This window comes from Podarcis liolepis, assembly GCF_965112155.1.
Source record: "Podarcis liolepis genome assembly, chromosome: 3".
NCBI lineage: Eukaryota > Metazoa > Chordata > Lepidosauria > Squamata > Lacertidae > Podarcis > Podarcis liolepis.
The window spans coordinates 40122547-40142855 of record NC_139557.1 but is presented as its reverse complement, the minus strand read 5'-3'; the positions used below and the strand labels follow the sequence as shown (position 1 = coordinate 40142855).

General features: G+C 40.1%; 1 protein-coding gene and 1 long non-coding RNA gene across 7 annotated transcripts in view; one reads left to right on the top strand and one right to left on the bottom strand.

The window, feature by feature from the left end:
- CD109 (CD109 molecule) overlaps positions 1–20309 on the bottom strand; it is a 64933-nt gene that overhangs the window by 43556 nt on the left and 1068 nt on the right. For all 3 annotated transcript variants that reach the window (XM_083497339.1, XM_083497337.1, XM_083497338.1), the window contains exons 2-6: positions 19484–19644; positions 5095–5123; positions 3004–3234; positions 2499–2624; positions 854–893 (exon numbers count right to left, since the gene is read on the bottom strand). In XM_083497339.1, the coding sequence (XP_083353465.1) occupies positions 854–893; positions 2499–2624; positions 3004–3234; positions 5095–5123; positions 19484–19577 (520 nt within the window). In that variant the 5' untranslated portion in view covers positions 19578–19644. The remainder of the gene's footprint in view (positions 1–853; positions 894–2498; positions 2625–3003; positions 3235–5094; positions 5124–19483; positions 19645–20309) is intronic.
- LOC310704216 lies at positions 8693–16660 on the top strand. 4 transcript variants are annotated; one of them, XR_014524648.1, is made up of 3 exons: positions 8693–8812; positions 11050–11142; positions 16469–16660. It is a non-coding gene; the product is annotated as an uncharacterized lncRNA (long non-coding RNA). The 4 variants fall into 4 exon arrangements; XR_014524649.1 differs by lacking the exon at positions 8693–8812 and adding an exon at positions 9209–9291; XR_014524650.1 differs by lacking the exon at positions 8693–8812 and adding an exon at positions 9535–9553.

Below are 20309 nucleotides of genomic sequence, written 5' to 3'. Positions count from 1 at the left end.
ATTTCAGTAATGTGGTTTTCTCAGTATAATGCAAACAATGTATTTATGTACCTCATCTACACTGAAATCACATATCACTTCAGTTCTATACCATGTTAATTGTTATGGCTTCCCCCAAAGTACCCGGGGCTTTTAATTTGGTGAGGGTGCTGAAGATTCCCTCAAAATGTACAATCCTCCAAACCAGGGGTGGGAAATCTAAGAAACATGGGAAATACTGAGCCACAAAATATGCCCACCCCCACAAAAAAGTCTGGTCTTAAATCAGCTGAAGTTATTGGTTCACACGAGTCATCGGATGGAAGCAGATGGGAGAGGTCTTTAAAACAAGTGGACTTACAGGCACTGAACCTCTTCCTCTCCTGAATATTACTTCATCTCAATCCATTGCTCCATACTCTTTATTCTCAGCTCACTTCTAGTAATAGAGATGTAAGGGAGAAACTGTTTGGAGCAAAAGACTGCAGAATCTTAATGTACAGGATAGGAAAGTGTTCATCACTTCTTTCCTGCACACTACTTTTACTGTTAGACACACACATCCTCAGCTACGTATGTGAATGGGGCAGACATGTGAAATACATCCCCATGACATCAAAAAAATATAAAGCATCTTTAGAATAACAAATGAAGTTGAATACTCTGTTCCATGTGGGCAAATATAGGAGGTAAAAGGCTCTCATAATCCAAGTCTCGTGGGCTTCTGCAATTTGAAGGCTTTTCAATATTATGACTTTTTTAATGTAACGTTCATGATTCTACTGTTGCAGGAGGACCTTTAACTTTTTGAACCCCTTCTGTCTTCCAAAAAAAAATCTGCATCCAAGTTTACATGCAAGCAGGAATTACTTACCATATTCCATCACCGTAAATGTCTGATAATGTATCTGATCCTATCGAAAAACAAAATAAATTCTATGAAAGGTATGCTTAACTTGTATGGTGTATTGTATCTTAGATAGGACTTTTCCCAAATTAATTCTAGCAAGCAAGCAAATGAATAAATAAGGTACATGCTGAACTGCCGTTTTCCCAAAGACGACTTTACAATACTTAAATGTACTGTGGCACCTTAAATACTGTTACACACCACCCCAATCTACACAGTAGTTTCCTATACTTGCACAGCTATTTAATCATTGTTTAAAGAGCATCACACACAATAATGCACACTGCATAATCACACATCTCCACAAGCACATCAGGAAGTAGGGCAGTGATCAAAAGGGCTGTTCTATATAGTTTCTCAGCACGGCTTCCGAGAGTGTCTGTGGAAAAGCTGAGTTGTTTCCATAGAAACTAACAAGGCTAAACAGTAACAGGGAGCCAGGCAGGACAGTTTTAAATTCATTCTTCTAGCAAGCACGAACTCAAGAGTTGTAAATAATAATATCAAATCAACACATTTTTCTACCCTACTGCGTTCCGAGGGGTGTGTGGGGATCACAGCAGAGAGTCAAGATGCTCTCAAACAACTTGATTTCTCCTTTCAACTTACACCACCACCAAGGCCAAGTCAGAAAATGAATAATTAAATAATAAAGAAATCTTTAAATAGACTCATTGTTCTTTGGGACCAAGAGCTCAGGTGAAAAGGCAGCAACTAGCCAGCACACCATCTCAAAGTGAAAACTTGCTCTCTCACAAATTGAACTCTCTTACACAACTCAAAAGTTACAACTTCCTCATACAACAACTCTCATAAGAGAGCCCAATGGTCCATCTGGTCCAGAATCCTGTTCTCAAAGAGGCCAACCAGATACCTGCAAGTAGGACCTGAACCATAACACTGTTTACAGCGGATAACAGAACATCCCTGTGCTTGTCAATTTGTCCCAAAGTCTACACAAATTCTTTCAAGGCCAACTTCTAATGTACAACATTTCTGTGCTTCCCTTTTCTTCTGATTTCCACTTCCTCAATCTGCATAGCCCTCCAAAGCAGTTAATATTGAATGCTTCATTCTCATTTGCTTCTTGGCTCATTCCCAGTCACAATTAATGGTGTCCCAATTTGCTCTCTGTGACTGCATGTGATTGCACTTTCCTCTATTATGTTGCTCAAGTATCTAAACCAACTCAAGAACTACTAAAAACTGTCTTTGAACTTCTTTTTTAGAATTTCAGCTTTTAAGAAAATATACTGTACAAATGTTTTGGTAATGAATTATTAAAAGCTGTATCACATGATTTCTATATATCTTTTGAACTGAATGCTGAAGTAATGAAGCACCATAGAATGCCTTCACCACATCATACTTTTTGCACAGTAATCAGTATCTGAAGACTCAGATCTTTCTCAGTTGCTGAGCTCATCCAATTTAGACAGTATACATTTCAATTAAACTGCACAACTGTAGACAGATTTAATCTCTAGCAACGATGAACTAACTCCAGTATGCAACCTAGCCCCATGAAAATCAATGGGAATTTAATTATTGATTTCACTCAGAGATACATTACATCCCTGTTAAAACAATTCATTATGTTAATACTCACTTTTACTTGAACTTTTATGGACCAGTCACCCAGGACAGGATATTTGGATATTTTAAACTGCTTGGCAATTTTGCCTAGTTTTCCATTCTGCGACAACCACTGTTGAATCAAATTGTGTCGAGGATCCTATTTTTTAAAAAAATGTCAAAAGCATGTGTTTAGTAACACTCAGAACAGAACAGTGGGGAAGGAGAGGGGAAATACCATCGTTAATTCTGACAAGCTAAAGTACTTCCACCCAATAAAAATTAAAAATCATACAGCTTCTAGCACAGCACATTACAATTGCTACTACAGGCAGAAAAATCATTAACTTGTTTGCCAAGACTGTTAGCAATTTCCAGGTGGCCCATGGGGGAGAAGTTTGGGAACCACTGATTTATTCAAAATTAAATCCCTTGCCATTATGTATAAGAATAGTCTTAGTGAAAATACACTGCAAATTGCATAACCATACTCTGAAAGAAAACCCTGCTTCACCAAATAATGTCAAGTTTATACTTACATGAATATATATATTCATAGGAGTATTGTACGGCTTGAGGTCAGGATACAGAGTAACAACCCGTATTTTCACATCTTGGCCTGGTTTATACATAGTCTTGTCAGTTTGGATGAATACCGATAAGCTCTTGTGCTCAAATTCAAGGACAGTGTGGTTAGAAAATAGCAGACGACCTTCTGAATATCCTTTGACTAGTAAATCATAATCACCCGGAGTACTGCCCAAGGGGAGCTGGGGGTAAAAAACATGATTGCTTTATTTATTTCTAAAACAAATACTGGACACACAGAACAGTAAAACAATGAATAATTAGAACTCACAAAACTAAAAAAAATGAAGCTGCAATCCTATGCAACTTACCTAAGAGAAAACCCTACTAAAGATATCCAAGTAAATACGAGTAAGATTATGACATAAAATCTACAAATAAGTTACAATGACACTCCCTAAGTGTTCTGTCACCTAAATTTTCATTTATTCTTTCATACTATGATCCCATTTATATATTCACCCACAGCTTCAAAAACCATGGTTTATGAAGCTATGAATGAATAATGTGGAAGTTCACTCCTGCCTCATCCCTTTGTTTGCTTGTTGCATGCCAGCTTCAGTGTAAAGATTGTGACTTGCATTAAGCCAAAGTTCCCCATTACAGCTTAACAAGACCAGCTCTACCATTAAGCAGATTGTGGCAGCTGACTCAGGCAGCAGATGTTGGAGGCTGTGACGTGTGGGAGGACAGAGCTATGCATCCTGTACCCCCTACGTTAGCCTACTGTAGCAACTATCCCCTCACCAGTGCTGAAAGAAGATTCAGCTGCCATAGATTCGGCTGGCTTCTCTATGTGAAATGGAAAGGTGCCATCTTGTTCTTTGCTTCAAGCAGTGAAATGTATTGTGCTGGCTAAATGGGACCAGGTATACTGTCAATCAGTGTTCGAAACTCCCATTGTTCTTGGAGCCTTTTGCAACAGGGAATTTCATTAGCGTGTGCAGTTTCTGAGCTCTGAGCGCAGTACTGCACCAAAGATTTCAGATTAAAACTGCAGAGTGGAAGGAAAGGACGACCTTTTTCTGCCTCCCTACTTCCAGCTCCTCTCTGAAGACTGGAGAAGAGACCCTCTTAAGAATATTGGGAGGGTGCAAGGGAAGGACTAGACCATGTGAAAAATGAACATAATATTTTAGCTGCAGTCCGTTCATTTTCAGCTTTGTATTCTAGTTATTAAAAAAGTGTGCCTAGACCTTCAGTTGTTGTGCCCATAACCTAGGTTTAAGGTGCCATTTAGATCCCACTTTTCATATCTCAGCATCTAACACTGCTGTCAATATGAGATCCTGGATCATTATCCTGGTTTCTGAGCCTGCACTATCAGGCAAACAACAATCTGTCCTCTGGCAGAACAGAATCAGGCTGCAGAAGAAAATGGTTCCCCTAGGACATTTGATCTAAATTCCCAACCATGATTTGTGTTCTGGAAAGTCTTATTCTCTGAGTTAGTCTGCAAGCACGTTTCAGAGATACATGGCACAAGCAAGCACAGACATGCTTCTAAGGCAGAAGCAGCAGCCATGCTTACAATTTACAAGAAAAGGGATTGTGCAGAAGAAGAATCATGATTCATCTGCTCCTGTTCATTGGCTCTTAATTATTTTGAGGCAAGTGCTACATGACAATGTGGTTTGCACCTAAAAATGAATGTTGATATAAATCTGTTTTAAAATCTTATCTACTATTTATGAATTTTAATACTTTTACACCCTCTTTGTTAGCAAACAAAACCTAGAAGGAATGCTAATCCCGCATTCTTGTTTGTTTCAATTACCGGTACATCTAGACATGCCAGGAACACTAGTTTCAATGTCTGTTTTAACATCATTGTCAGATGATGTTTCCTAAAACAAGATATGAAACGCCTGCATTTCAGTGTATATGATTCACTTGTCAGAAGGAAGCTCTTTGCTCACTAATAGTGAACTTACACTATATACAAGATTAAAATGAAATAAAGGTAAGTAAATGAAAGAGGCAGCATCCATTCAGGAAATATTTCACATGGAACTCTAGTACTTGGGGAAAATAATACTTACAGCTGGAAGGACAAGTGTACCAACCGAATCTGCATTTAAAAAAGAAAAGGGGGGATTAATCCACCTCTTGCTTCCTACATGCCATGTACTGTACCATGTACAGCAAATCCATCCTTACAATGCTTTTGTTGGAATGCAGCATTGCAGCACCAGTCTCTTACATAATGTGAACCTTCTTCTTGTATTTCAGCAGTGGGACTCCAGTGGTACCTGCAAACACACTTCCTGAGGATGGAGGTTATTTCTGGAGACCTAGGAAGAGGCGCCATGTTTTCCCAGGATCTCTCTAAGTCAACCATCACAAAGCAATGAGGTGGGAGCCACATTCTACCTGCATGAGGAGCCCCACCTCCTAAAGCTTTCTTTAGGCATGACATGTGTGAGCGGGGTCCATGCAATGACCAGGGAATAACTGCCCTGGCCATGCTACCCCATGCCGACTACCACATGAGTACACAATGAGTACAGATATCTGAAAAAGAACAACTACACATGACACTGGGGGCTTGTTTTCAGATAGCTGTGCTCAATGCACAGGGTGGGACTAGCCCATCTGTGCAACACGGGAGCAAGGCAAACTTCAGGGGTCTACTTCCCGATCATCAGATGGAACCTCATCAAGAGTGTAACATGTGATGTGGGCTCTAGTGATCGTTATAGTAATTGCTACCTGGAAGCACACTTCCTGGAGTGGTTTGCTGCAAACCTCAGTAAGGACAGCAACAGGAACACCAGGAAGCTGGGGAGGTGTTTTTAATTCATGCCGACCCCACAGGATCTCTCTTGTCTGTCCCCACCACCAAAAGGTGAGTAAATAGTTTGTATTGCATTGTTACAATATTCCAAGAGCTGCCTCAGGGATCATTTTATTGAAAGACACGGCATAAATATTTATACTAACCATCAGTGTATCAGAATTCAAAGATGTGTTTCTCAGGGCAGAAGCACTGTTACTTTTGTACACTTTAGTCGTCATGAAGTATGATTCAAATATAAAGTCAAAAAGTGATATACTTCATTTCTGATACCAGATTATACAGAAAAGCTGTACCCATTTCTTATTTCTACTTATGGCAACTCAAGGCCCTGCTACTCAGGGGAGAGGTGGCAGAATGAATAAATATTCTTCTAGACTTCTAATATAAATCTAGAGGCTGGGGTGCAAGGATTTAGAAAGAATTTATTCCTAATTCCCAGTGGCCTCATTCCCATGCACTAATTGAATTCTAATTCCTACAGACCTGTAACAACAGGCTTTTAATGCTTAACTTGTATTGACTTTGAAATGCTACTCTTAAATTGCCTTCTGTGTATTGTGCAAAGTATCTTCAGCAAATCTGTCAGTGTCGGCAAGAAGAAGTAAGGTCAAAACCAGAGTGCTCTCATTAGAGATATCAATTATTTAATGGAATGGGAGGTCTGATTGTTATCATGATTTACATCATCATGATTGATATAGTTCCATTCTTTCTGCCTTCTCAATAAACCTACCCCATATTTACCGTGAGGCCATCACCCACAAACCACTTATGGACTGACATTCTTTATCTATTTATTTTAATTGTTTTGTTTATATATTTATAAAGTGCACTTTCATTAAAAGTATATGTAACAAGGTGGTGTACTGTCAGGGAAGAGTTAGAGTTAGAAGATTCCAGTTTCCCAGAGGGAGAAAGCATTCCCCAAGGGGGGGAGGAGAGCAGTGAATTGAAGAGAAGAGAGCAACAGGTAGCGACCGGCTGTTCCCAGGAAAGGCAAGGGTTAAGTTCTAGCTCAGATTCGGAGGAGGGGAGATACAAGCCAGCTCTAGCCAGGAGGGTAGGAAAAAGAGTGGGAAAGCGAAGGGAAGGGCGCCTTCGCCATTTTGAGAGTGGCTGGTCATGGAGAAGCAGAGCTCAGAAGGTAGCTGAAAGAAGTGACTCTGAGGAATAATATTTAAGAACCGTTTATAAGATTGTTTTGTTAATACGCAATAAAAAGTTATAAAAGAACAAGAAGCGTCTGTGTGGTGATCTGAAGAGGACAACGACCAGTCCTGACATGTACAATATAAACACACATTACTTCAATAATAGCAGGGAAAACATCAATAATGTATCAGTGAAAACAGGCTGGTAAAAAAAAAAAATCACATTCCAAAGCCCTATCTGAAAAACACACATTTTAAAATGAACGCCCTACTTATCCCTTTTCTATCCTTAGCAATATAAAAGAAAATGCAAAAGAAAAAGTCTGAAAACTGAAAAATGTTTATATGTGGATAGTGAGCCACATCAGCAGAACTGAACTTTTATAATTGCTGCACAATTTCCTCGGTTGTCAATGGCCTATCACAGTCATTTGGAGAGACCATTCAGCCATTTCCTTCTCTGTTGGCTGTTCTCTTCTCTCTAGGAATCAATTCTATTACTTTAACCCTACCCTTTTCAAGTAACGTTACCTTCCTCCTCCAGCTCCCGCCCTAAGTTGCAGAAGGGAGTGGTAATCTTGATTTGGCAGTGAGGAAGGAAACCTTTAATTCCAACAATCCCAATGAAAATTGCTTCTTTACAACATGTGGATGGAGAAACAGGGAATGCCAACTTTCTTATTGCATGTTAGACTTCTGGAAGCAGTGTTGCCTTCCATTTCCAGTTTAAAGTAGAACATCAATGATTGGCTGCTGCTAAACTGCCCATGTCTGGAAGCACCCACCATCCCTGTATTTGTATTTGAAGCCTCCATTTGATATTTGCAATTAATATTGCAAAAAAGATTGCAAACATCAAAAAGGTTTGTGGATTATCAGTGGAGTGCACATAATTAAACTAATCAGTGATTAAAAGCCGGGTGGGATTTTCCTTTCCTGTGTCAGGTAAGATTAGATCATATCTTTGGCAGTATCAATCTTTAATTATTACATCTGCCTGTAATTTCAAATAAATCAGAAGGGCTGAAATATTGCACAGTTAAATTATGACCCACAAACTGTTCTAAATGTCGTTTATGTTGGTTTTGTTCTACTGAATTGCGGCTTACTGTTGCCAAGGGAATCAAAATGTTTGGTTCAGCCCCTAAATTAAAACATACGGCTCCACAAAGACTTCTTCATATCCGGAGGCAATACTGAGGGCTCTTGTTGCTGTTTTGGGACCTGCCTGCAACAGCAGTTTGCCTTTAAGCTCCCACCAGTGACGGAAAGCCTTTCCCCCCAGGTACACACTCTGGGAAGTGAGTTGGGAAACCTGGAAAATCCACCTTTGTTAAAACATTTATTACAAATGAGGAAAGGAATGCCTTTTTTCCAGCACAGAATACAAGGCGGTATCCTTTCTGGCAAAATGAACAAACACTACAGTCCTTAACCACCGTTGAGTCTCTTATGGTGCCACTGGGTTGCCTGGGTGTCCCTGCGAGTAGACAATCTCAAGCTGCTCCTTGGCTCTGTGGGCTGCTGAATCCCCTTGCACCATTCTGCTCCCACATCACTGTTTCCTTTCGCCTCTATCCACCACAGAACGTGATTACAGTCTCCCCTCATCAGGCGAATTTTGCAAAGACACTCTTCTTCCTTACTAGCCCATCTCCTTCTTTCTCTCAACTAACTGCCCCAACTGACACTTTCCCAATGTTCTAATTCCTGTGGTGACAGTTGCCAAAACTGCCCAGAGTTACGATTTTACTTTTAAAATATGTTAAAACCAAAACATAAACACTAAACATACATCTCGTTACAAAGGTACACGGATGTACACCTGTCCTCTGCAAATCTATCAATTTCTGTTCTCATTTTTTCCAGTCTTAAACTCAGTTCTCCAAATTTCCGCAACCTGCCATTTTTTATTTTAAAAAATACTAATGAAAAATCATCAGTATTTCAGTGAAAAGTCTCATCCTCATCCTCATCTTTTTATTATTTCTACCCTGTCCATCTGGCTGGGTTTCCCCAGCCACTCTGGGCAGCTTACAGCACATAAAAATTGTAAAACATTAGACACTAAAAATTTCCTGATACAGATGTCTTCTAAAAGTCAGATAGTTGTTTATTCCCTTGACATCTGATGGGAGGGTGTTCCACAGGGTGTATGCCACTACTGAGAAGGCCCTCTGCCTGCTTCCTTGTGACCTCATTTCTCACAGTGAGGGAACCACCAGAAAGCCATCAGAACTGGCCCTCAGTGTCTGGGCTTAATGGTGCAGGTGGAGACGCTCCTTCAGGTATACTGGGCCGAGGCCGTTTAGGGCTGGTAAAGGTCAGCACCAACACTTTGAATTCTGCTTGAAAACGCACTGGGAGCCAATGTAGGTATTTCAGGACTGTTGTCATATGGTCTCGGTGGCCACTCCCAGTCACCAGTTTAGCTGCCGCATTCCGGATTAGTTGTAGTTTCTGAGTCACCTTCAAAGGTAGCATATTGCAGTAGTCCAAGTGGTAGATAACCAGAGCATGCACCACTTTGGCGAGACAGTCTGTGGGCAGGTAGGGTCTCAGCCTACGTACCAGATGGGAGTTGGCAGACAGCTGCCCTGGACACAGAATTGACCTGCAACTCGATGAACAGCTGTGAGTTCAAAATGACTCCCAGGCTGTGCACCTGGTCCTTCAGGGGCACAATTGCCCCATTCAGGACTAGGGAGTCCCCCACACCTACCCATCCCCTGTCCCCCCAAAACAGTACTTCTGTCTTCTCAGGATTCAACCTCAATCCGTTAACCGCCATCCATCCTCCAACTGCATGCAGACACTCACACAGGATCTTCACCACCTTCACTGGTTCCAATTTAAAGGAGAGGTAAAGCTGGGTATCATCCGCATACCCAGCCCAAACCCTGATGATCTCTCCCAGCAGCTTCATATAGATATTAAAAAGCATGGGGGAGAGGACGGAACCCTGAGGCACCCTACAAGTGAGAGCCATGGGGTCTGAACACACATCCCCCAGCACCTCTTTCTGGACACGGCACAGGAGCAACCACTGTATAACAGGGCCCCCAGCTTTTACCTCTAGACAGTCCAGATGGTCACGCTGGTCGATGATCTCCAGCAGGCTAGGGACAAAGCTGAAAGCTGTTTCCTAGTTCTACTGGATCTCTCAATGGCCTTTGATACCATCCACCTCTCCTCATCAATGCCCCCCCTTCCTCTGACTACCTGGTGATGGGGTCCTCCCTCATGGCCAGGAGAGCAAAGCATTCAAGGGATAGTGCAGGGGTGGGCAAGGTTTACCTTGCCTGGGCCAGTTCACTCCAGCAGAGATCCCTTCATAGGCTGGATCACACGAACACATGCACACACACGATTTTCGGTGTCTGTGCATGCACAGATGCGATTTCCGGCACCGCGGAAGCGAGTCGCCGCGCCACGCTGGTTTAGCACAGCGCGTGGGGATTTGCCGAGTGGGTGGCTCAGTTCGGGGATGGCTCGTGAGCCAGTTCAACGACCCTCGTGGGCCACTTGTGGCCCATGGGCCTTAGGTTGCTGACCCCTGGGCTAGTGCCTGAAGTGGTTCCACTAGGAGATTCTTTCTAAGATCTGTTAAAAGTCATTTCCAATACTAACTAAAAGCTTCCTGTTCAGCCCATTTTAGTGCTTCCCTTAAATTTCCTTATTAGTCAGCTTTTGTTCTCAGTGATGATAGGCAATTGCTTTTTTCTTCCCCTGCCATAGAGAAATAATGCAATAACAGAAAGAAAAGAGAAGCAAAAATATGGGAAACTATCAGTGCACTAGCCCCTCTCCCTAAAGGGGACAAAACCTAACTAAAGAAAAGCCAATTCTGTATTGACCACGCTCACTAGGAAAGCCATAAAACATGTTGGACCTGCCAACAAAAACCTGTGTTCTTAAAGTTGAATGGCAACTCCCACATACACCATCAATGCATTTTAATGTCAACTTTTTATATTTCAAAAGTGGTTTGTTATATTTATTCTGTCCAATGTTGTGCTTATCTCTAGTTATTTTCTATCATTCAGGTTCTACAGGGGGAAAAATAAGCCTTCTCTATCTGTCTCACACATGCAAAAGGCTGCTACATAGGAGCAAAACAGTATCTCAGACCCAAACAGGTGAGTGGCAATAAGAACTATTTGCTGTTCTACATGCAAGAACAGGGATACAGGCTCCTGCTGAACAAAAAATTGATCCCCAGGTCAGTATCAATATCCATGCCAAAATGTTCTTAATCTTCACACATAGTTAAACACGAGCCTGGAATAAGAGTCTCCAGTTTTGTTTAGTCCCAGGCCTTCACATAAATCTGTCCTCAACTTGATTCTTTAAACACTGTAGAACAAACTGCATCATAATCTATCAAATTAAAATTCAAGTAAAAAATCCTAACATCATCATGCAAAAAGATAAGCAGGTCTTAGATTTTTTTAAAAGCAACATCGTAAGAAGCTAAGAGCTTAAGAACTTGTCAAGCAGGCCAATTTTGAGGCTTTGTTTTTTAAGCTTTAATGGGTAATCTTGATCATCAAGTGAAAAATAATATTGTTCCCAAGTGAGTTTTCCCATGTCCTCATTTTTCTACTTAATAACAATGAAATCTTACCGAACATAATCAAAATTTCATCCAAAATGACCCGAAGACATGCTTAAGAAAATGTTTGTTTTCCCCAGAAACTTTGCTAATAGTTGGCTGCTGAAATACACACACACACACACTTTATTTAAACAATCTTTTTCAACTTCCATGTCTGGCCTTTGACACCAGAATTGTGTATTTCAGGACCCACCCTATTCATGTGATTGCAATTTGTTTTAACTGTTTTAAAACTGAATTTTAAATTGAAACCTGCCCTATGAACTGCTGTTGAAGGGCAGGAATAATAATAGTAATAATGCATATAGAGGCATTAGCACAACCCTTTTTTGTTATTTATTTGTTTAAAAAATATTTATATGCTGCTTTTTCAAGCAAAGCCCATCCAAAGCAGCTTGCAACCATTAAAACTACAAGTATATAAAACAAAAACAAAAAAACCCAGATCCACATGACTTTTAAAATGTATTTTATTCTGAGTTTATTAAAACTAGAATTTTTTACAATCAAAGCCTTTTCACTGCTCTGGGAAAAGTGGAATAAAATTGTTCCCCCATTCCAGACTGTTAGCAAAATGGTACATTGTGCAAACAAAGTACAGAGAGTCATGACAGTGGGTCAAGGTAGGGTGTTACTGAATTCGTAAGTAGTATTTGGACTGCCACACAGAAATATCACTCCTATATTTCTTCAGGAGAAATGGTGCTTACATTATCAGGAAACTAAGCATATTCAGTAACACTATTAGATTTTATCCTATTCTATCTTAAGTGTTGGGAAGATTAATCCTCTGCTATTGTTTTGTACTATTGGTTTTTCTTTTGATCAACAAGGAAAACGGAATGCAAAGGTTTACATTCATCCACTGCATGAAAGTATTTCTGGAGATGTGTTAGCTCAGAATTATGCTTCAACTTTTCCAGGACTAACCCTGGAAACAAGCAATATCTGATGAGTCACTTGGCAAAACAGAGCTTTAAGTGAAACTTAATGGCATGTTTATGTTACAATATAAGATTCATAGACTATCAAACCCTGTCCTTGCTGTGCTGCTATTTAACAGCTTAGCATTCATCAGTGTTTTCTAGCTTGGCATATAAAATTGGCTCCTTTATATTGTTAAGCAAGCAGGACTCAGTTGCTGGCATGGACATTTTTCCAGTGTTTATATATGATCACAGCTTGTCTGAGCTTGAAAGCTATTTGCATAGTCTCTATCTGTTTAGTAACTTTTGGCTGGGATTTCTTTTCCCCCCAACTCCCTTACTCTCAGAATCAAGATTTCTCCCTACACTCAATTAAGCAGCAATTATATCACTTCTGAGTCTTTGAAGACGGATGCAAGTCAGCACCTTAACACTTTACTATCACTTTAGAAAAACTTTTAAAATTTAGAGAATCTCTTGCATAACTTTTTTTATGCCAATATATTTGCAACAGCAACTCTTCATGGCTGCTAAACAAAACTGCCTTACCCTTTTTAAGATCACAAATTATAAGTTTAAGATCACAAATTATTCATGTTATTTGGCAATGAATGTACAACGTTGAGATTTAAGAGGCAAGAGGTGAAAATGTTCCAAAATAAAAACGAATTGAGCCATCAACAATATATATAGCCAAGTGCCAGTTTCACCCCTTAGGACTGAATTAAAGAGGATACATCTAGACTTTTTCATACATTACACAGCAACAGCCCCAGGGTTGCCAGTGAGTGTACAGTACTCAAGACATAGCTGGGATTGTCTTTGGCTCCAAGCATATTGCAGGATTTCTAAGTGCTTCTTTGTTGCAATACAGTGGTACCTCAGGTTAAGTACTTAATTCGTTCCGGAGGTCCGTACTTAACCTGAAACTGTTCTTAACCTGAAGCACCACTTTAGCTAATGGGGCCTCCTGCTGCTGCCGCACCGCCGGAGAACGATTTCTGTTCTCATCCTGAAGAAAAGTTCTTAACCTGAAGCTTAACTATTTCTGGGTTAGCAGAGTCTGTAACCTTAAGCGTATGTAACCTGAAGCATACGTAACCCAAGGTACCACTGTAATACTTTACATTTCTTGGTGCACACCTAAAATGCATCTTATATGAATGAGATTTTTGTTAAATCCTACTTTCTTATTCATCAGATGAAAAAGATATGAACCGTTGCAAGGTTTTTTAAACTTCTGCCAAGTATAATCTTGCCAAGCTGTAGCATCCTTGGCTTTTTCATTTTGAATCTCTATTACAAAGCAGCCACCAATAATGTAAGGCTGCCAACCTCTGTCATGAGAACTGTTCTCATAAACTGCACAAGCAGACCACACCAGCATAGGCTTGCATTCTGTTGGCCTCACTATGAGAGTAACACTACCAAAGTCTTTCCTTTATGATCCTTGAGACCTAGTAATTGATTCAGTTAAATAGAAGCCCCAAACATGTATTCCTTATAATTAATAATAAATTGTCCAGAGCCTGGAGCTTTTACAAAGCCTAAACCAAACACTGTCTTGAATTTCAAAGCAAAATATGTCAACCTTTTTATAAAAATAAAAGAAAAACACTGAAAATAAGGAAGCAAGGTAGCTCCAAATGCCCAGCAGCTGTTACTGTTACATTTCAATTTAGACTTTACATTATTAGTATAAACTACAGATTCTGGTAAAACAACATCTGATGCACACACAGGAAGCGCTCATCATTTCACATACCGTAGTATGTATTCTGTAAAATCTTTTATGTCAGCATTTCAGATGTAATATTAGATCTGGAAGCATGATGAGCAATTCATGTATCTGCAAAAACTTTCATTACCAATGTAAAGTCTGAATGTTCAAAATTAAGTCTTAAGGTGTTCATTACTGGTAATAGCTCTTGACTTCTGCATATATTTAAAATCAGGTATACATATTAATGTGATTTATTTAAGGATGAGGCATGCACATAGCATTGTGTTTTCAATGCATTTAAAAGATGATGGTGGTGGTTTTTCAGATTAACACACTAATGTTGTCAAGATTAGCTACCAAGAAAAAAGAGATGTCATCAAAGAGTCAAAAATCTTAGATATGTGCTGCTGAGAAGATTGCTAAAAGAGAACCAGAGTGGTACAGGCTAGCAAAAGTGTTTCATGTGAGCCAGAGAAACCTGAGTCCAAATATCCACTATGTCATGAAACTCAGTAGGTAACTTTGGGCCTGTAATCATGTTCTTTATGTGGTAAAGTTTATGATAAGAATGCTATATCATTTCCAACAAGGTAAGGGTTAACTGTAAACAAAGCGATTACCAAAGACAGACTAGCAGGCAGCAGACTGTCATTGTAGTCTATTATCATCAAGAAGATGGCTATGTTTGAGGAGGCTGCTGACTTCATATTCAGAATCAAATGCATCAAAAAGGTGGTCAGTTGTAATTGGTCAATTAATGGGCATTCTACCTCATCTTATTGGCTCATAATTATAGACCAATAAGGGGATCAAAAATCACCCAAATGATTATTAATAAAAAGCCTGGTGTAAATAAAAAGCCTGGTTTGATACTGGTCAAGGAGAGAAGCTCTTGTCAGCTGAAGTAGAATGATTAAGGACTTAGGAAGAGGCTTCATAAGTCTGAAGAGTGCTAGGAATCGCAGCAGAGGTTGCATCTTAAGGAGAGCTGAAGATCTAGCCTAGCAGCTGATATTATGGGGGCAAATTGCTGAAGGAGTTCTGCTAAGAAGGGAACAGGGTCTGTGCCAATGCTGAGCAACAAAGCTGATTGGTAAGTATCGTGCATAGTTTGGTTTGTGTATGATGAAGTTAGTTGCTTTTTAGATGAGCTAAAATCAAAAGTTTAGCTGAAGATCCAAATGCTTGTTGGAGAGATACTACAGAGTCTGATATGGAGGAAGAACACAATTCAGTCTCTTTTCTAGAGAAGAAAGGCTTAGTAGTAATGGTTTCTGTCCTTGTGGTTTTCTCACCCTACACCTACAAGCCAAACCATATTCTACCAGAGAACCAGGGAAATTGAAGCTGTTTGAGGGAGGTGACCAGGAAAACTAAAGAAAAAAATCATTGTAAGAAAACCTCTCAGAGGTTTACAAAAAAATAAAAACTTGACTTGCCATTCAGGATGAGAAGGCCTCAGTTCAAAATTATTTAAACAGTTCACTTCTAAAGTGAACATGTCATAATTTATTTACTTATTTATTGCACTTATATCCCACCTACTTCTCCAAGGAGTTCAATGTGTTATGCATGGTTCTCTCCCTCATTTAATCCCCACAACAACCCTGTGAGGTAGGTTAGGTTGAGACAGTGACTGGCCCAAAGTCACCCAGTGAGAGTCATGGTCAAGCGGGGACTTGAACCCTGGTCTCCCAGGTGCTATCTACAAGCTATTTTCAGTGTCTTAGGGTGTCTTCTCCTGGCAATCTGTATTTGAGCAATATTGCTTCAGCTTTCCAAATGAGGGATAACAGCAATGAAAACAATATAGCTCCCTTGTTGCTGAAAACAGTCAAAGAAACTAATAAAAACAGCTGAAATCTAGTCGGTGTGTCTTTACTAGTTCTAAGATCATATTGAATATATGGGAGGATTCATCCACTGTCCTGTTTAATTATCTTTTTTTCATAGAAGAGCAAGTGAATCAGTGTCATATTTCAACATTCACCTAAGGGAAAGTGTGAGCATGGTGCTTCACCAAGACTCAATGACATGACTCTACCCACTCAGGAAAGGGTGGGAAGAGAGAATGTTGCACAATAGGATTTATACATGGATGGGCCTCTGAAACATTGGTCTCACATGTTAAATGCAGGTGTCTACTAGGCAAAGAGGGTCACAAGTAAACATGTGAATTAATCCTTATTTTTTTACAGTGCAGAAGAAGCTGACTCATACAGAGCCAGACCACTGGTCCATCTACCGATAGGTTAGTTTTTTCTAAACTGACTGGCTGTCTCTCTCCTTGGAGATACTAGGGGTTGAATGTAAGAACTTCTGCGTGCAAAACAGATCACTGAGCTCCAGCTCTTCCCTGCCCAATAAAGCTAGGAAATTAGCATGCACAAGATCTGCTTTATATCTACTTTAAAAACACAGCTCTGCTATAAAGCCAACTTGATATCCAAATATATAGGATATTTCCCAGGAGAAAGTCCCAAATGGTATGCAGTTGCCTCCTGTGGCCAAATGTGGCTGTGTAGAGAATTCTGCTACTAATACTAATAAGGGCCTTTCTGCATGGTTGGTATTGGTTTATTAGGAATGCACAAAATAGTTATTCATTTGTTGTCCACAGCCCCCTTGCCCCCTTTCCTCAAGAGTTGTTCTTTCATCACATTTCACCACACCAAGATGACAACATTGTGTATCTGGAAAATGTGATACCTTCCCCAACAAAACACATAATTGCAGAATGCTAGGTGACAGTATGAGTGGCACAGACATTGATTTTACATTGCAACTAGCAATACATTCACACAGACACACACACACACACATTTTTCAGTGCTTTTGAGGCTTAGTGCTCTTCTGCTATGCCATTATCTAGTCTTAAACAACACAAAAGTGGACATCCGCTTTCCCTTTCAGAAATGCCCACCACTTCGTTAGCTTTATGCTTCTTCTTGCATTTACACACTCCAGCATCGGCATATGTCTCTAACCATGGGTAGTAATGCCCACTGGACATAACCTAGTGTCCTTCTCAGTAAGCATGCATAGAATTGCACTGTAAGTGCAATTTTGTTCAGGATTTATTGAGAAAAAATAGCCTGTAAGACTCACCCTTTCTTGCTTACAAGACATCCTTTCATGCTCTAGAACACACCAATGTGCACCTTTTAAGGGAAACAGCAGCACAGCTATCCCACTCCAGTCTATATACAGTGGTACCTTGGGTTTATGAACTTAATCCATTCTGGAAGTCCGTTCTTAAACCAAGGCTTGCTTTCCCATAGCAGCGGGGGAATCAATTTAAAAATGGAACACACTCAATAGGAAGCGAAACATGTTCTTATTCCAAGGCAAAGTTCACAAACCAAAACACCTATGGTACGTCTGGGTTTGCAGCATTCTTAATCCAAATTGTTCATAAACTAAGCTGATCTTAAACCAAGGTACCACTGTATGTGTTTTTATATATTTCATGTGTTTTTATTTTCTAAACCACTGTGTGATCTTCAGATGAAAGGTGGTTTGGAAATGAAATGAAATAAATAAATATATGTGGAAGACAGACACTGAAGTGTTGTTGACACAGCGCCAGACTTTGACTTGAGAGACCTGGGGAAAAGGTTCTCCCAACACTACCCCCATGAGCCAATTGGAGGAGCAGAGGACACATGTGGTGGGAGAGGGGAGAAAGTCCTGTTACACTAATGAAAGTCTTTGCATGAGCTTCCACTGGTAATGCTCAATAACTGAATCCTGCCTATGGGATTGAAATCCTTGCTTAGTTCACCAGTTCCCTTTGGGCAGTCACTATCCCTCAAGATTGTTATAAGGATAGTAATTTTCTTTCAGAACTGGCTTTTTTCAGAGAGAGAGCCTTTTCTACAATGGCCCAACATCTCTGGGGCACATTGCTACATTCACTCGTAACAAGTTCCATCACTTCAGATGCTCATGAAAGCCCTAAAGGTTCACTAGCTTTCAAATGAGTTTTCCAGAGCTACTTTATTCTGTTAACTGATTTGGTTGTAGTCAGGTACTTTATTTTAGCATTTTAGGGGCTGATATGTTATTGCATTATTACTTTTTATTCTTACTGATTTTATTTACATAGCTGTATCATGTTGCACTTTTTTGTAAGTTGTTTTGAGAGAGGATTTTTTTAAACCTTAAAGGTGTCCTTTAAAGATTGTGAATATAAAAATGGGATAACCTGAGCTTTCTGAAGCAATGACAAAACAAAATGTGATAAATATACATCATGCTACTGAAAGAAACTTGAAAAAGAACAGTGCAATAGGAATGCTATGGCAGCATTTCAGATGTTTTGTGATGTTAACCCAGTGACCTGCAGGGCCCTTAAAAATGCTCCTGAAAAACACAGCAACCATTCCTGGGCTCCTACCTCAGAATAAACATAGAGCATGTGTGTGCAGACTGCGAACTCAGTTCAGTTCTGGTACTAAAAACTATTTTTGAGGCTCAGAATATGCTCAGAGGCACCTTGTTCTTCCATTATAATCATTTGTATTTTGCAGCTGGCTCTGACTGATAGTCTATATAATCCTGAGATTCTGGGGGGGGGGGGGGGACCAAAGTAGATCCAACAAAAGTGAAGTCTCCCTACCACATCAGAAAGATGAATTCTGAATCATTTATGACCAAGCTCCTCAACTCTATTTTCCGCTTCCTTGACAGAATTGGAAGAGCTCCTACCTGCTCTTTCTCTTAACAGTAAAACAGTACAAACTAAAACAAAATTCTTTTCATGAGTACATAGGTCTCTCCAAAGCAGTGTAAAAATGATCTCACTCAGGATTACATTTTAAAAATGAGGTGGCAGAGGGGCAGATTCAGGGGAGAAATGGCAACCACAGTCAAAGGTGAAGCAAACAGAGCACATAAATGGTTATACAGTACATTTAAACCACAGTTCAGCGAATAATCTCACATTTAAATCTATGTAGCTCATCATACTTATTTCCCCCCTGCGGAACTTCTGCATAAAGCAGATAATATATCTGTTCCGAATTCAGCTCACCAATGATAGTCTTAAATTCCCTTATTAAGGCTAAAATTCTAAACCCACTTGCTGGGAAGCAAACCCCATTTAACAGAGTGTTTACTTCTGTATAGCCACCCTTGGGGCTTTCTTGCAATCAAAAAGTACTACAGACAGAATATGCATCATTATTTCTAGGCCAATAAAGTTATCTCACCTCTTTTAAAGACAGCTTCCCCACGTAGTACAGTGTTATTTGCATAGACCACTTCGGCTTTTACTGTAACCTTTTGTGGACTCTTTTTCAGCATAGCTACTCCAATAGTCAAATTTGCTCCAGGCCTGATGCTCTTAAGAGCTGCCAACAGGTATGTGGGCCTAAAAGAAGGGACAAAACAGATTACACTCATGGCCTGATACTCCTTTCACTACTCCAACATCAAGGCTGCAACTCAGTGGCAAAGCTTCTCCTTTGCATGTACTGTAGATGGTTCCTGATTCAATCTTTGACTTCTCCAGGTAGTGTGTCCCATCTGAAACTGTAGATCCTCTGCCAGTCAATATGGACAATACTGCACTAGGTGGGCCAATGGTCTGACTCCGTATGTGCCAGCTTCCTAAATAATCTCTGGCCTGATTCATATGTGGATTCAGCCAAGTTGCAAGGGGGGGATACAAGTCCTAACTGGTGGAAAATTACTGCTAAATAAAGCTCCGGAAGCCTCACAAGTATAGGAGGAGAAAAAAATACTGTGCTCAAAAAGTATGGTAATATAAGAAACTTTGCCCGCCCACCGGTAAAATATTGTAACAACCCCCTAATCATCATCTTTCTCAGACCTCTGACTCCACATGCATCCTTTCAGTTTTCATAGAAAGTGGATTCAGGCAAAGTGATCTTCTGCTCTTGTAGTGACAGGCTAGAATCCTATACTAGCTTACCTGGGAGTAAGCCCCAATGGACCCCATAAGAATTGCCCCCGCAATTATGAACTGAGGAGCTGCGGGCAAAGTAGGTGGTTTGACCCCCCCCCCCCAAAAAA